Source organism: Lottia gigantea (assembly GCF_000327385.1).
Source record: "Lottia gigantea unplaced genomic scaffold LOTGIsca_6, whole genome shotgun sequence".
NCBI classification, from domain to species: domain Eukaryota; kingdom Metazoa; phylum Mollusca; class Gastropoda; family Lottiidae; genus Lottia; species Lottia gigantea.
The window spans coordinates 3,172,665-3,189,181 of record NW_008710049.1 but is presented as its reverse complement, the minus strand read 5'-3'; the positions used below and the strand labels follow the sequence as shown (position 1 = coordinate 3,189,181).

The 16,517-nt window shown below is 30.5% G+C and overlaps 5 protein-coding genes across 5 annotated transcripts; all 5 read right to left on the bottom strand.

The window, feature by feature from the left end:
• Nucleotides 1-401: 401 nt before the first annotated feature.
• Nucleotides 402-941, bottom strand: LOTGIDRAFT_154729 (hypothetical protein; the record flags this gene model as incomplete). Its single annotated transcript, XM_009063925.1, has 1 exon — nt 402-941. One exon carries the CDS (start codon nt 939-941, stop codon nt 402-404), a length of 540 nt encoding a protein of 179 aa, XP_009062173.1.
• A 316-nt stretch (nt 942-1,257) lies between these two features.
• LOTGIDRAFT_154728 (hypothetical protein) lies at nt 1,258-2,209 on the bottom strand (the record flags this gene model as incomplete). Its single annotated transcript, XM_009063924.1, has 2 exons — nt 1,258-1,762; nt 1,944-2,209. 2 exons carry the CDS (start codon nt 2,207-2,209, stop codon nt 1,258-1,260), a joined length of 771 nt encoding a protein of 256 aa, XP_009062172.1.
• Nucleotides 2,210-2,375: 166 nt separating this feature from the next.
• Nucleotides 2,376-3,392, bottom strand: LOTGIDRAFT_154727 (hypothetical protein; the record flags this gene model as incomplete). Its single annotated transcript, XM_009063923.1, has 1 exon — nt 2,376-3,392. The coding sequence occupies one exon, from the start codon at nt 3,390-3,392 to the stop codon at nt 2,376-2,378; it is 1,017 nt and encodes a 338-aa protein (XP_009062171.1).
• A 1,363-nt stretch (nt 3,393-4,755) lies between these two features.
• Nucleotides 4,756-7,216, bottom strand: LOTGIDRAFT_154726 (hypothetical protein; the record flags this gene model as incomplete). The annotated part of the gene is made up of 2 exons (XM_009063922.1): nt 4,756-5,225; nt 7,099-7,216. The coding sequence occupies 2 exons, from the start codon at nt 7,214-7,216 to the stop codon at nt 4,756-4,758; spliced, it is 588 nt and encodes a 195-aa protein (XP_009062170.1).
• Nucleotides 7,217-9,400: 2,184 nt separating this feature from the next.
• LOTGIDRAFT_107027 (hypothetical protein) lies at nt 9,401-9,838 on the bottom strand (the record flags this gene model as incomplete). Its single annotated transcript, XM_009063921.1, has 1 exon — nt 9,401-9,838. One exon carries the CDS (start codon nt 9,836-9,838, stop codon nt 9,401-9,403), a length of 438 nt encoding a protein of 145 aa, XP_009062169.1.
• Between the last annotated feature and the right edge of the window lie 6,679 nt (nt 9,839-16,517).

Genomic DNA, 16,517 nt, shown 5'->3' with positions numbered 1-16,517 from the left:
CAATCAAGAATATGAATTGGGATTAAAGTATTATTTATTAAGAAATAATAGTCAAGTTGATTTCAACGTAGAAAATTCATTGAATGCGTTACTAGGATTTGATAAACAAATATACCACACAAAGCTAATATCGAGAATGATATCGATGTGATAAATATACATTGCAATTTGATAAACGGTGGATTTTTCAATAAATACAAAAGTCAGATTATTTACAGTCTTCCAACATTCACTGTACCAATAGGATATAGAATTATAGAGAAACCATTTCAAACGACGTATTTACCACTTAATTCCTTTATGTTTAAAGATATAAATCTGGAAATCAAAGATGGTAAAAATAGGTTTATAGCTTTTGATAACGAGGAAATTGTTGTTCAACTTCATTTAAAACAAAAAAATTAACACTCTTCATTCTCTTCTTGAATAGTTAGATAGAAATCATCAAATTCATAGTTTTCATCCAAACTCAAGTCATCTTTATCACTATAAGGATACATGATTCCTTCATCGTCCGGTGCTTCTCTCTTTACGAGATTCGGATAACTTCTAAAAACTTTCTTTTGTTTATCATCATCCTTTAAAATAACTACTCCATTGGTGAAACTTTTTTCCCATGGTTTCTTAAATTCACTAGCTAATCGAATATGATCTTCTACAGCTATCTTATCATTAGAGTAACCCTTAAACGTTTTCTTTTCTTTTAGAATACCGTCGGAAGTTAGAATTATATTGTATTTAACTTTTGGCGCTAAATATAAACCATATATAATTCCACCATCATCGTAATCATTCTTTCCTTTACAATAATCATTTTCGGACACCAACCCAGCTTCATTTAATTTATCCCAATTGCTAGGCGAAATGTATAAAATATCAGTATCTGTATAGTATATTTCCGGCTTATAAAATCCATCTATTACGTAAATAAAATTATTCATTATTTTTTACTGTGAGATAATACGAATGACCCCAATTGACTAGGTGTTAGTCGTGTAGATTTAGGAGGTGTACAGTCAAATTCTTTTTCTTCTTCATTTATCTCAACGATATATTGAGTCTTTTATTACTTTAAGAAAGCTTTTGACGTGTGAATCCAAGTTGGTTTTTAAAGTTGCTTCACTCCATATAGATGTCTCGATGTAGTTATATCCTTCTGAATAGATTTACCATACAATGAATTACCTAATAATTTCATGCAATTACTACCTACGATATTTCCTTCTCGTTTATATTTATTTCTTAAATCTCACAAAATTAAAATATAATCTCTATATGGTGGAATTTTCTTCGTATACTACCATCTAATATTTTAATAATTCGTCCATCGGCTTTAACTATTTCTTGAATATCGACCGATGTTAAAACTTCTGAACAGAAACCACTTTTAGTGCCAGTCTCCTTATTACCTTCTTTGTTCGTAAAAATAATTTTATCTTTAGCTGGTATGAGTTGGAAGAACATCTTGGTAGGATATTCAAACCAGACTTTTAAAATAGCCGTTCTAGGTCTGAATTTCTGCTCATTAAAGAGCTTAACAAATTCTTTATTTTCTTTCGGTAGAAACGGTCTACCACTTTCCGCTTTTGGATATTCGCTATCTAAATCCGACATGGCGGAAGCGTACAAACCGTTAGCATCAAAGGCCATTAATTTAGTACATTTTATTTTTTTAAGTTTTGAATTAACTTCCGTTTTATCTTTTTTACTTTTACTATATTCTTTAAATAAATCAATTATATTATCACTTGGTGTTTCACTCCTATAATACATTACAAATTTCATCCATTTTGTTCGTTTCAAATGATTTTCGATTTGCCGAAACTCTTCCACCTTTAATGGATTGTCTGATAAAATATCTTATAAAAGGGTGTGTATGTGAGTAAACTTTTTCTACGTTTTCTTTTTCGGTGTGTTTCGGAACCATTCTAGTACTTTCATACCATTCTTCTTCTACCATTTCTTTACTGTAATGATATAAATAATACCAACCCTTTAAAGATAAAGAAGGATCCGTTAGATTATTGGAAATATTCTGGAATACAACTTCTTTCATAACTTTGTTATATTTTATCAAACAAGCTCCAAGACATAACGTATCTCTTTTAGCGTAATGTTCCCATTCGTGTCTTAAAGATTCCCAATTATCTTCGGTGTATTTTGCAATATTAATATCGGTGATCTTTTGCAGATAATTAGAGTTGCCCATTATTTGTTTTTGTCTTTTCAATTTTTTCTGTAAATATTCATCGATGAATGAATCAGTTAAAGGTAGGGACAGAATGCCTCTAGCTGTTACTAGTGGACCTTGCGTTTTTTCGCATTTTTAAGCACGATCCAGTTATCAAAACCGCTACCGTTATGAGAAATTAATGTTATTCTTTTTGATCTATTTTTCCTAAACGTTGCAACATTTGATCGATGCAATCTTTACCCACAAATATTTCTACTATATTCATTAATTTATTATAAAATTCTTCTGGAATACTATCAGTGGGATTTAAATCTGGAAAGTTATTTTTTATTCTGTCTAACAGTTTTCTTAGTTTTTCTAAATTAATTAACGTGCAAGAATAAGGAATGGCTTTATTCGTTTCTTTTTCGCTATAGGTTTCGCAATCCCATGCGTATAAACAATCATCGTGAATTGTTGGACAAACGTTTAGTTTTAGAGGTGAAACTTGTGTTACCGCATTATCATCTCTACAAGTTCTCCATACGTTTTCATCGTAATTATCTTCTATTTCTCTAATGCCTAAGGTTTTGTTTTTTCTTCTAATGAGACAGAAATGCGATTTATGTAAGTAAAATACCCAATCTAATTCCTCGGATACTTTCTTTGGTTGAAAATATCTATGTTTGGGCATATAAATTTGAAAATAAGTATTAAATTTCTTATTGAATTCACAGATTCTAACAGTTGTCATAACTCCTTTTCTGTTTGATTTTGAAAAACTGTTGATGAAATCTTGAAATTCTTTTGTGTAGTCTTCGTTTAAAAGACGATTTACGCCCTTTACAAACCAGTATCCATCGCTTGGTATAAAACAATTTATACCGGCATATTCATTTATCTTTTTGAGTAGGGTAACACCACTACCCTTTTTTGATTTTTTTATTTCTTTGAAATTGTTTCTACGTAAAATGATTTTTCCTGAGAAATACCAATCAGAAGCATCCGATTTTACATCCACAGTTGCGAAAAAATTGTGAAAAGTTTTGGCATTAAAGCCTACAAATTGCATTTTTTGTTTGTGTTCTGTATCTTGAATTATCTCTCCATCTAATTCAGTTTGTCCTTTAAATGTATCAAATTTATCAGAGATAAGGTTAATAATACTGAAAAAAAGTTCATTTGATATGAATGTTTCATCGTCTAAAATTTCATTCATATTTTTTAAGCAACAATTTTTAACTAGGAATTTTTAACTTTTATTGATGATATTTCTACATCAAATTTATCTAAAATTTCATTGAATTCTTCTAATTCTTCAATGGATATGTTCTTATCTTCTTTGGATCTTCCGAAAAATATAAACAATTTATTAAGATATGTATTTAAAATTTCTGTTTTCTTTTTATAATGAGATTTCTGTTTTGATGTAAATCCTAAAGTAATCAATCCACAAGATGAAGTTTGAACGGCAGTGAACGCGGCTAATACAGTTGGGACAATTATTGGAAGCATTAATCCACCGGTTACGGCTGTTGCCACCGTTATCCCTACTGTTAGAACTGTGCTTAATGTTTTGAAAACAGAATTAATTCTACTCCATGTTTTTCTACATTTGTTAAAGTGTTTTAGTTTTTCTTTTAGTTCGTTTTATTTTTCTATCATGTAGTTTTGTCTGCTTTCTAGTTCCATTTTTTAGGTAATTAAATTAAGTGAACTTCGGATACACTAAAAAATAGAAAGTGTTTAACATCTACAATAGGTTGCCCAATAAGTTGTGCATTCTTTATTTTTTCATTATCTGTTATAATTATTTCAGGTTTAATAAAAACAACTATTACACTTACTAAGGATATTTGTTCTTTCGAATCATTAATCTTATTTAGATGAACTGAAAATTTTGGTTTTTCGATATTGATTCTTATCATACATCTACAGGTATATATACCTCCAACTTCTATTCCATCATTACGTTCAATTATTGATGAAAATATTATAAATTGTTTATCGTGTTGACTTTTATGAATATCGATTGAGGTAAATAAATCAGTTGAAGAGGTATGTTCGTGTGAAAAACTTTTATTAACAAAATATAGTTTCACGTATTCAAAGTCTGTCGTTCGTAAAAAGTCATAATTGGTAAATGATACTTCTTTTTTTTGTGGTTCTGGATTTCTAATGATATTCATTGATGGTGAAGTTTTCGTCTCCAATATCATATCAAAATCACTCAATGAAAGTTCATCTTCTTCATTATCTGGTATGATTAACATTCTAAACCTATCTATATATTTCCCACTCATTTTAATTTGGTATAAGTGATTAACCTTGTTGTTTTCGTCGTTACTTTCATATTCTTTAATTTCTACATTGTCTCTACCAACTGAAGAACTTTTTGAGCGTTAAATTGATTAGATCAAAGTGAGACTTGTTTGAAGAATAATGAATCAACTTTTACCTGGATGGGAAAATTAATTTCAATTACAAGTTTTCCTTTAAAAGTAAAATCTGGTGGATAATCACTATTAAATATATTATGGGGGGTGGGAAAATTTGAAGAAGAAAATACTCTTATATTTACTTTAAATCCATATTTTTTTATATTCACACTCTTTTAGATTAAAATTATCAGTAATAGAACCATCATCACGTCCCAAATTTCCAAATGGAAGATTGAAATAATTTGATTTATTTTCTTTCTTGAGATATTTTTCTAATGCGACTATATTCTTGTGCTGTTTTAAGACTAGGTTATTAATAGTGGTTATCTGTTGTTGAATAACACTATCATCAATATTTTGTATTTGTTGTTGAATATAGGTTTTAATTTCACTATCATCGATATTTTGTATTTGTTGTTGAATAAAGGTTTGGATTTCGCTATCATCTATGTTTTGTATTTGTTGTTTAATATTTCTTAGTTCTTTTTGTAATTCACAGTTAAGTTTAGTTTCCAGAGCATTTAATTCCTGTTGAAACGTATCTTCATTTTCTCCTGGAATGTTATCTATTAATTGTTGAATGTCTAATTTTTGTTTTGTAATCTTATCATCTAATTTAGATATTAATGAAATTAAATTTTGTAACTCAGTATTGTTCACTACGTTGACTTATTGTTTTTGAATAAAACTTATTAATCCTGCTACCTTTTGTTGTAGTTTAGTATCATTAATAAAATTTTTATTATTTTGTTGATGTTTGAAGAATCTTTTAACATTACTTATTTTATCTTTTAAATGGTTTTTATTTACTTCAATTGAATTTATTTGTTCCCGTAAATATTTCTTGTGAACAGCGTCATTATCGTTTTCCGGAGACTTTAAATTAGTTACTATGAAATTGTTCATATCTAAATTACCTTGAAGAGTGTCCCCGAGTCTCTTCAGTTGGTTCTAATCCATAAGAATCGAAAAAATATAAGATATTTGAAGAGTCTTTGTACAAAGCAGAATGATGAACTCCTTTCTTATCGGAAGTATGTATATTTGTTATAGTGTAAAATTTACCTTTCTTATATTTCAGATCATTTATTATTATATTATCTCTAATGCAATAATAAAACGGTGATATATTTAACCCATTCGCCCATCTCATAAGTTGAAAGTTTGTTGTATCAGTTTCATATTTATCGAGAAAGATATTCATTTTTAATAGTCGGTTTTTTGAGGAGTATGCGGTAAGTATTGTTGAAAACCCAATTGATGAAATATATACATAGTTTGTGTTTGAAAAAAATTGTATAACATTCCGATAAAACACATTCAATAATATTTTAAACATAAATTTGCATTTAAATTTAAAAAAATCAATTTTAAGAAAGCGTAAATACTTGTCTACATCTAAATTTCTTAATCTTCTATCAAATTCTTCATCATCATCTTTGTTTTCGAGAAATTCATTCATTTTTAAAAGTCAGTTTTTGGAAGTTCGTTTTGATAAAACCTACCTATGATATGTTCTTTGTCTTGATCGATTAATTCATATGTCGGAGGTGATGTGGTGTTTACTTTATCAACGATGAATATTTCGTTTGTCCAGTATCCAACGTAACCTTTTTCGAATTTGCTTTTATATTTGAAAAGACGAACTCGATCTCCGACTTAAAATTTGGGTTTGATATTTAAATTCTTTATTTCATTTTCGTAGTTATTTTGTGCGTTAATTAACTTTATAATATTTGGATTATTTGTGGCTTGTGTTGGTGTGACACCTATAGATGAATGAATTTTGTTATTGTATTCATCTACAACCTCTGGTAATATTTTAAGCCATTTTTGAGATTTCAATTCCGTGAACTTTTTGAATAATTCATTTTTTAGAGTTCTATTATATCTCGCAATAACTACAGCTTTACCTTCATTATGCGTACTGTAAATTTCAAATCCCAGAGATTTCATATTTTTGTTATAAAATTCACTTTCTTTATCTACCCACAGTTTTACTGGATGTCAGTTAGATTGTTTCATAATCGTTTCAGATGCGTGTTTGACTGATAATCCTGTTTTGTTTTTCAAAGGAATAACCCATGCATATCTCGTATACAAATCTATAACTGTTAAGCAATATTTAAATCCTCTTTCGACTGGCATATGAATTAAATCGGCTGACCATATTTCATCTTTTTCAAATACTTTAACTTTTAAAAAGTTTTTAGTTTTTCGAAATTCTTTATGAATTTCATCCGCTAATCCCATGCCTAATTTCATCTTTTAACAGTTTTATGATCAGAGCCCTTTGCATTCTCTCTTTGAAAGTTGGATTTGGAATATTTTCAAGTTTGATTATCATTTGTCTGTCTGCTTCGTGTCTGAAGTTTATGTCTTTGTTTCTGTATAGTATGTCGTGTTTAAGCGCAACTCTATTGACTGGTTCTTCACCGGGTTTGGGTTTATCATTTTCGTCTAATCGCAGATCTAGCCTGGTACCTGGACCAGTGTAATTGTGACCGGGAAGATTTTTTTCTCCTGGAAATCCAGGAAGAGAACCCAATGATTTTTGTATATCTGAACCAAAATAAGTTTTTGGAGCGTGAGCGATAATCATTTTTATCCTATAACTTTAAAACCTTTTCCTTTCCTTTCTTCTAATCTCCGGTTTTGCAGATCTCTTATTAGTTGTAATTCTTTCAACTCGTTAGATTGTTTCACTGTGTCGCTTATACTCTTTCCCGCTTCCACGATTGAGCCTACGGCTTTCGCCCCGGATGAAATAAGTGATTTGTCGTTTGAAACAAAGCTAGCTACTTTTGGAATTATTGTTTACCCAGAGAAAATAATGAAGAAAAGATACCGTCGCCCGAATAATCTTCGACGTGTTTTAGAATTAAACTCATCCTATTTTTAAATGAGTTAATTTAACGAAGAAATTGTGGTCTGTTTTTTTCCAAAAAAAGAGTTATGGTGTTTCTAGACAATAAAAAACATTATTTAAAACAAGGATGTTATTTTATATAAGGGTATTTTTAATGCTTTTTTTGATGGCATGTAGGAATTGATTGAAGGTGTTTTTAGTGTAAGAAAATCAAAAATCCTTCAAATATACTTTAAACTAAGAGTTTCGCTTTCTATTTCTATTTAGTTTCTATGGCAGTGTTTCATAAAAAGAAGACTAGTCTTTTTAACTTCAAACGCGGATAACTCTGGACACACATGGATTTGACGGTTTAAATTTCGTCGGTGAGCTGTGAACACCATAATGGATTGGATTAACAAAACATTTCCCATTTCTGAGACGATGGTATGATTGGTCGAACGGGTGCGATTCTGCCCTTTAATACGATTGATCAAATGTTTCCTTAATCATATATCATTGATATTGATATTTCACCAAATTAGAGCCTTGTAGGTTGAACCATTTTGAAATACCAGCCTCTTTACAATTCCTTGTTAAACATATTATGCCGAAAGTAAATGCTATAATTTCTCTTTCATTGATCAATGAGGACGACATTTTCCGCAAACTCCGCTCCCCACCCCCATCCCCCCAAAAGCTTTTTCCATGAATAAAATGCCTTCTGAATTTTGAAATTCATACAAAAGATAAATGTCGATACAAAAAATTGAGGAAACTTTCGCCTCACAATATATAGAAAAGTTTCTTCCATCTGTATCCAAAGTTATTGTCAGGCGTAGCGAGAATGCTCAATGGAGGTTAGTGCCTGATGAGTGGTCGTGTTGAAATGATTAGAAACAGACTTGCCTTTCTTTAATTTGATATCTGATATATGAGCATAAAAACGAATGCGTAAATTATTCTTAGTTTCTCCTCCATATTGTTTGGGACATTTCCAACATAAAATTATGTAAATCAAATTTCACATGTTAAATGATCTTGGAAAGGATGCCTTTGTAAGTGGAATTACTTCTATTTGACTGACAAAGGGCGCAAAGCCTGGAGGTATTTCGACATCTCTGTTCTTAGCTGCTATTTCCATCTCATACTAGCTATTGGTATAATGAACCACTACCCTTCTATACATTGATAAGGGACACGGTTATAAAGAGTTGTGAGTTGGTGATTTGAGCAAGTATCATACATAACATTCAGTAAAACTGTTTTATTGGTAATACAAATTTACATAAAGCGAAACTCATAATTATTAAGCAAAATATATAACAAACAAAAACACAAAAACAGCGTGGAACAGATGTTTACGCCCCTAAGGCGCAATTGCAAACATATTTATTTATTATTTCGTTTAAACGAAATAATTAATTCGTTTAAACGAAATAATTAATTCGTTTAAACGAAATAACATCATTTATTTCGTTAGACGAAATAATTATTTCGATTAAAAATTAATTATTTCGAAATAATAATTTATTTCGTTTAAACGAAATAATTAATTCGTTTAAACGAAATAATTAATTCGTTTCGTTTAAACGAAATAAATTATTATTTCGAAATAATTAATTCGTTTAAACGAAATAATAATAACAAGTGTTGAAAATTGCGCTTAAGGGGCTCCGTAGATGTTGGACCAACAGTGACTCATTGTTATGTCACTTTCTTCTTCTATTTGTAAGAAGAACAATTCCAATGTTAAAATAAATAAAAAATATATATAAACTACTGTATAAACTTGTACAATATAAGCCATTTCAATCATATACAATGCTTTAAAATATCATATGTGTCAATATTTTACATTATGAATAAAGACAGCCATCGGGGGGGAATTCTTCGGTTATTATATAGTAATTTTGCATTAGGTTACAAAAATATATATCAAATAAGGGAATTCTTCAGTCGATCCCAAAATAAATGAATATGTTCTATATCATCATACCAAGTTATATAAGTAGTTGTCTTTAATAAAGCATGAAGTGAATTGCTCATATTTTCACTGTCTATATCTTCTAATAAAACAACACTTAAAGGTTCTATAGCTCGATTTAAAACATGTTTCTGAGCTAAAGTCATTTCAAATTGACACCATTCACTTTGAACAAAATTATTACTTAATACAATTAAAACACGACGACTATTTTCAATCGATTCTACAATATTGTCTATAATCAATCTACCAGCCTGGAAATCTCTTTCGTGTATACAGAGTTTCATGCCCTCATATCCCTCTAACTGTGGTACCAGATCATCCAAGACCCAATCGTCCGCGGCGGAGTATGAAACAAACACGTCATAGAGATACTGTTGTTCCGCCATATTGTTTAAGAGTTTAGGTTGATGTCGCCAGATGTAAATCTGATATTTGATAAACCATCTATATTTATAAACAATAGATACTAGGATAGATAAAAGAATTATAACACAACAAACTCCAGTTATTGACGTATAGAAAGGACTGTGTTTTATACAAATTTGTTCAGTTATATTTAAACATTTATATCCACGTGGATAAAATCTAAATTTAGTATGATCTCGATTCATCCACTCAATCAACCAAACATTGTCACAAATACACTCTATTGGATTATATTGAAATGATATTGTTTTTAATTGTGATCTAAATTTCGCAGGAAACATCTCTTTTGATATTTTTCTTAATGAATTCTTACCAAGATCTATAGTAATTAAATTTATGTTTCCATCCCAAAATCTATCTCTCCATTTTGATATCCCGTTCTCATATAAACTAAGATATTGAAGTTTAGTGAAGTTTTGAATGGATATTGGTATTTCATTTATCCTGTTTTTTGAGAGATCTAAATGCTGCAAGAATTTAAGCTCTGATAAAACTTGATTTAATTTTGTAATAGTATGACTTCCGTGATCACTTAAATAATTACCAGAAAATAATAGATATTTGACTCTATGACAGCCACTGAACGCCGATGGATTAATATTTTCAATTTTCATATTATTATCAAACAATGTTAACTTTGCAAGATTTGAATTATTAAAAGAATACTTTTCAAGTTTAAAGGGAAATCTAGAATTTTTCTGTTGTGACAAACCGAGGTCTATTAAAGAAGATAACTCTTGGAATGATCCAGTTTTAATCAATGATATACAGTTTTCATCGAGAACAAATTTAGAAAGTTTTTGTAAACAGTTCATATATTGAGGAACATACTTACAAATATTATTACTTTGTATATTTAAATAGGTCAATGAAGGGAAATAAGATTTACCATGACAAAAATCCGGAAGTGATTTGATATTATTTGACATTAATGACAAATTGCGTAAATTTTCCATCGTATCCATTACAACTGTATCGATTAGATTATTTTCGACTTTTAAAACTTTTAGACCAAGTGAGTTTAATTCTGTGAAATTTAATGTTTTAAGATAATTGTTAGAAATGTCAAGATAAAATAAAGTAAAATTATTTTTAAATATTCCTTCAGGTAGAACTGTTAAACCAATGTCTTTAAAGCTTAATGAATAATAGAAACCATTTTTCAAATCAGCAAATAGATTTAACAAAGAAACCGTCGTTAATGGATTACCAGAGAGTCGTAATCGTTTTAAATGTTTTAAGAATTTAAAACTATGAGTAGTTATATGTGTGATTTTACAGTGTTGAAGTGTTAAGTCCTTCAATCTCAGGTGTGTTATATTGGAAAAGGTGTGTTCATTGATCAAAGGCAGATAGTTATCATCATAAAATAGCTTGTTGGTTCGAATGGGAAGTACAGGTATATAAGTTAGATTAGTACCACTACATTCTACTTTATCTTGTAAACATTTACATAGTTTTAAACTACACGCATCCTCTTCGCAATCACACATAGAGATAGGTACAAATAAAATAACCAAGAGTTTAAATGTATTCATTATTTCCGAATATATCACTTGCCAATAATATATACGTTTGTTACAGTCAAGCTTGTAGTGCCCAATAGGTTACAATCTACACGCTGGTAATATTCACTTAATTACAATCTATAGGCAGATAATGTCCACTTGGGTACAATCTATAAGGATGTTATTAATCTATAAGTTGGTAACGTCCTCTTGGTTATAATCTATAAGATGGTAGCGTCAACCTTAAAATCTATAAGCTTGTTGAGTTCAGTTATTCATAATTTATAAGCATGTAGAGTGCGCTTGTCCATAAATATAAGCATATAATGCCCAATTGATTAGAATCTTTAAGCTTGTAGTGTCCACTTGTTCACTGTCAATATGTTCATGTGTCCACTTGTTGACAATCAATAAGCTTGTTGACAATCTATAAACTTATAGGTTTCATTTATCCACATTTCAAAAGTGTGTATGTCTCCTCAATCTATACTCTTGTAGTGTCCACTTATCGGAAATCTATATATCTCCAACCACAATTCAGTCCTAGCTTTATTCAGAATTCCTTCAAAAGAGAGTTGATTTTAAACTGCCTGTACTATACTGGATTTCCAAACTTTACAAAACCACTTACAACCAACGTTTCATAGTGGGACCATAAGAGATGGCCTTCAAAAATATTGTGACACGGTTTATCTACGCACCGGTATAAATCAAATGTGGATCTAAAAAAATTCAAAGAACTTCTAGAATATTTGCAAAATCAATCACTTTCACCAATTCACTTGATTAAAACTTTTCTCTACTTAATACACAATGTACACAGCAGTTCCTCATTCAAAATTAAAATCCAGATTGAATAATATCATATACCAGGCCTCTTTAGCTAAAACCGGAAACAAAAGATATAAGTACATTGTTAATAACTATACAGCAGAGGATGTCGTTAAATGTTTCTAGAAAACATATTTGTCGAATTTAGAGAGGAGATATTTCAGAAAGTAATCGGTATGCCTATGGGTACTAATTGTGCTCCTTTACTTACTTGCTCCTTGAACTTATGTTGCGATTTCCAATATAACAATGCATTTGTAAGAAAGACAGAATATAGTTTAATCCACCATTCAATATCTCCAAAATTATCCCACTTACTTTCAATTCTTATCAGTGTTGACTTGTTTTAAATACCAATTCATTTTGATTACGATATATTTTGACATTTACAACTAGACCTTTATTTGACCTTAAATATGACTCACTTAAAATGAGAGTGTCTCCTATTTTATGATCTGATATTATTTGTTCGATCCCTACTAATGGTTCCATGCATTATAGATTATCTTTCAGTTTGATTCAATTACTTTCATTCTTTAATCTATTTACCTTTTACTTATACCCCGGGTTTAACGTGAATTCACCATAAATCTAACTAACTCTATCAACAGAAAGTCTATATGATCGATGTGTTGACTGAACATACATCTAAAAGTCAGTATATGGAAAAATAAAGGATATGTTATATGGGTTTTATCAGGATCAATATCATTATTTGGATATTTCGTTCCATTTTTTCATTTGGTAAGTTATTTCAACAAGGCAAGTCGTGTACCAGTAAAGATTCGTCGAAAAGTTTGAGTGCGTTGAGTTTATTTTTGCCAAAACAATATTATCAGTTGCGTTGAGTTTATTTTTGCACAACAATATTGTCAGTTGCGTTGAGTTTATTTTTGCACAACAATATTGTCAGTTGCGTTGAGTTTATTTTTGCACAACAATATTATCAGTTGCGTTGAGTTTATTTGTTGCGTTGAGTTTATTTTTGCACAACAATATTGTCAGTTGCGTTGAGTTTATTTTTGCACAACAATATTGTCAGTTGCGTTGAGTTTATTTTTGCACAACAATATTGTCAGTTGCGTTGAGTTTATTTTTGCACAACAATATTATCAGTTGCGTTGAGTTTATTTTTGCACAACAATATTGTCAGTTGCGTTGAGTTTATTTTTGCTACAACAATATTGTCAGTTGCGTTGAGTTTATTTTTGCCACAACAATATTGTCAGTTGCGTTAAGTTTATTTTTGCACAACAATATTGTCGGTTGCGTTGAGTTTATTTTTGCACAACAATATTGTCGGTTGCGTTAAGTTTATTTTTGCCACAACAATATTGTCAGTTGCGTTAAGTTTATTTTTGCACAACAATATTGTCGGTTGCGTTGAGTTTATTTTTGCACAACAATATTGTCGGTTGCGTTAAGTTTATTTTTGCACAACAATATTGTCGGTTGCGTTGAGTTTATTTTTGCCACAACAATATTGTCGGTTGCTTTGAGTTTATTTTTGCACAACAATATTGTCGTTAAGCTTTATTAATGCCCATTGACTAGACTGTAGATTCCTATCACAAAGAGTTACCTGTCTCTGTAAGCAAAATTCCTATATACGTGTGATTTAGCTTTGAATTAACTGAATAATACAAACAGCATAGGATTCAGGAGATAATACATTTTGCTGATTTTGTGCTGATTGTAAATGTTGGATTCTCTTGTGTCGTTTTATACTTGAATAGCATTTAATCTGAATATACATTATATACATTCACATTGATGTTGTCTATTTTTAGCAGAAATTCGCATTTTGATGTAGGTTACATTTCATATCTCATAATATTACTCGTCGTTAGTTACGTTCAACCCCCCCACTCCGATAACATGATGTCTGAATTTATCTGCCATTTTATAAAAATTCACAATAAGGCTTTCAAAGTGATAATAAAGTTAGAATGTGTTCGGGTACATACAAATATTGGGTTTGATCAGTGGCGGTGCCAGAATTCCAAGACTCGGTGTACAAATAGAGGGCAGGCTGACTCAATGGGGGGACAACTGTCGAGGCTGAATTCAAAATGCAGCAACTCTGTGAACGCAAGTATCTCATATAGCGTCTGAGTGGGTTCTCCTGAGAAAATTTGCGAAAAATTGAATTGATTTTGTGCATTCTGACGCGTATTTTGGAGCAAAAACGTATAAAAGCCATATTTTCAATTTGTTTATAATGAAGTGGGAGTAAAATTGGGGGTGAAAACCAGTTTTCCTGAACCCCCACTTGCACCTTACCAAATTACTTTCTCCTTACTATACATAAACCAAGCACTCACAAACAGAACCGCACAACGAAACCCGAAATATTAGTACATGTAGTAGCAAATGAAGTTTTCACATGAGGAATTATATCAATCATAAGTGAGTTAGTATTTCATAATGAAAAGTGGTATCAGGTGTCTACGAGAGTAAGTATGTTCTGTCTGATGCTGCTTAACATACACAACAAACATGACAAATAGGAACGTACAAACAAAAAATAGTGACTTTTAAAAATAGTAAATTTTAAAAGTTTAATTGACGTAGCCTAACTGATAAAAATATACTTATTCTAATTCAATAGTTCAAGGGAGGAAACTGATAATACTGTTACAATATCATTTCTCCAGGCCATATCACGCTATACCTTACAAAGGGCGAATGAAACACTTTTAAGACATCATTGATTATCTCTTATTTCCAGTTATCATGCTCTTTCACTTTCAGGACAATATCATGTATTACAAAAACTAAGTGTGTCATAGCTAGGGTCTATCAAATGTCAATATATTTGAAATTGGAGTTAAGCTCGGATAAAATTTGGTCCAATTTTGTACTAGTCTGACTTTGGGGGTCATAATTGAGGAACATAATTACAAATATTATTACTTTGTATTTAAATAAGTCAATGAAGGGAAACGAGATTTATCGTGACAAAAATCCGGAAGTAATTTGATATTATTTAAAACTAAGTATAATTCTTGTAAAGTTTTCATTTTATCCATTACAATTGTCTCGATTAAATCATTTTCAACTTTTAAAACATTAAGGCCAAGTGAGTTAAATTCTGTGAAATTTTTAAGAGAATTCTTAGAAATGTCGAGATAAAATAAAGTAAAACTAGAGCCACTCGTGGCACAGAGTGGGACTTTGCAAACGTAGCAAATTGCAAAAGACCCCGAAAAAATCATCCTTCCACGATAATTAGATCAAGCGCAAGAACAGTCTAAAGTTGAGAAATTTTCATTTTTTAGAAGATTCTAATACCGGAAGTAGACGTCAGACCTCACAAATGAAAGTATCAGCAGATAGCCAAGGTCAATGACCTTTGATCTTGTACAAGAGAAAGTCTAAAAAGGTCAAGATCAAGAGATATACGTCATCAAAATTTCAAATTGCACACGACTATAAAACCGGAAGTTGACATAGGACAGCAAATATGAAAGTACAAATAGATAGCCAATGCCAATGACATTTGATCCTACAAAGGTCAAGGTCAACAAAGGTCAAGGTCAAAAATTGAAAATTTTCAATTTCCAAAACCTGTTCCTTTTTTTGAACTAAGAAGCGGAAACAACCGAAATTCTAAGACAAAGTGGCTCACAATATGAGGTAATTGTATGCAAAGTTCCATTTTGAACAAATGTATACTTTGCGAGTTATGCCCCTGGCCAAAAATGTCAATAATGAGTAATTAAACCCGGAAGTGCCACGCCCAACTCAATTTTATTTGAATAAGTTAATCAATATTCAAAATGTTACGTTATGTTTCAAATGTCAAGTTCCTACATAATAGAGGTCAAAAGATATAGGTCAACAAATGACAACAAAGGTCAAAATCGAAAAATGAAAATATCCAAATGTTAAAACCCGTTCCTTTTTTGAAACTATAAAGCTGAAACAACTGAGCTGTTAATACATACTGGCCAAAAGGATGAGGTAATTGTGTGCAAAGTCTCTTTTTGAACAAACGCATCCTATGCGAGTTATGCCCCAGCCCCAAAATGTAAACAATTAGTAATTCAACCCGGATGTGCCACGCCCACATAAGTTTTTTTGTCATAGGTGAATTCATATTCAAAGTGTCTAGTTATATTCCAAATATCAAGGTTCTACATCAAATAGATCATAACATATACATACACTAAGCTCAAAAAGTCGCAAATATTGTAAAAAAAACAACTAAAATTTGAAAAAATCACGAATTTCAATTTTGCTTTAAAAAAACGATTGTTATATATCTATGTAAAGTGCATGAGAAGCACATTAGGAA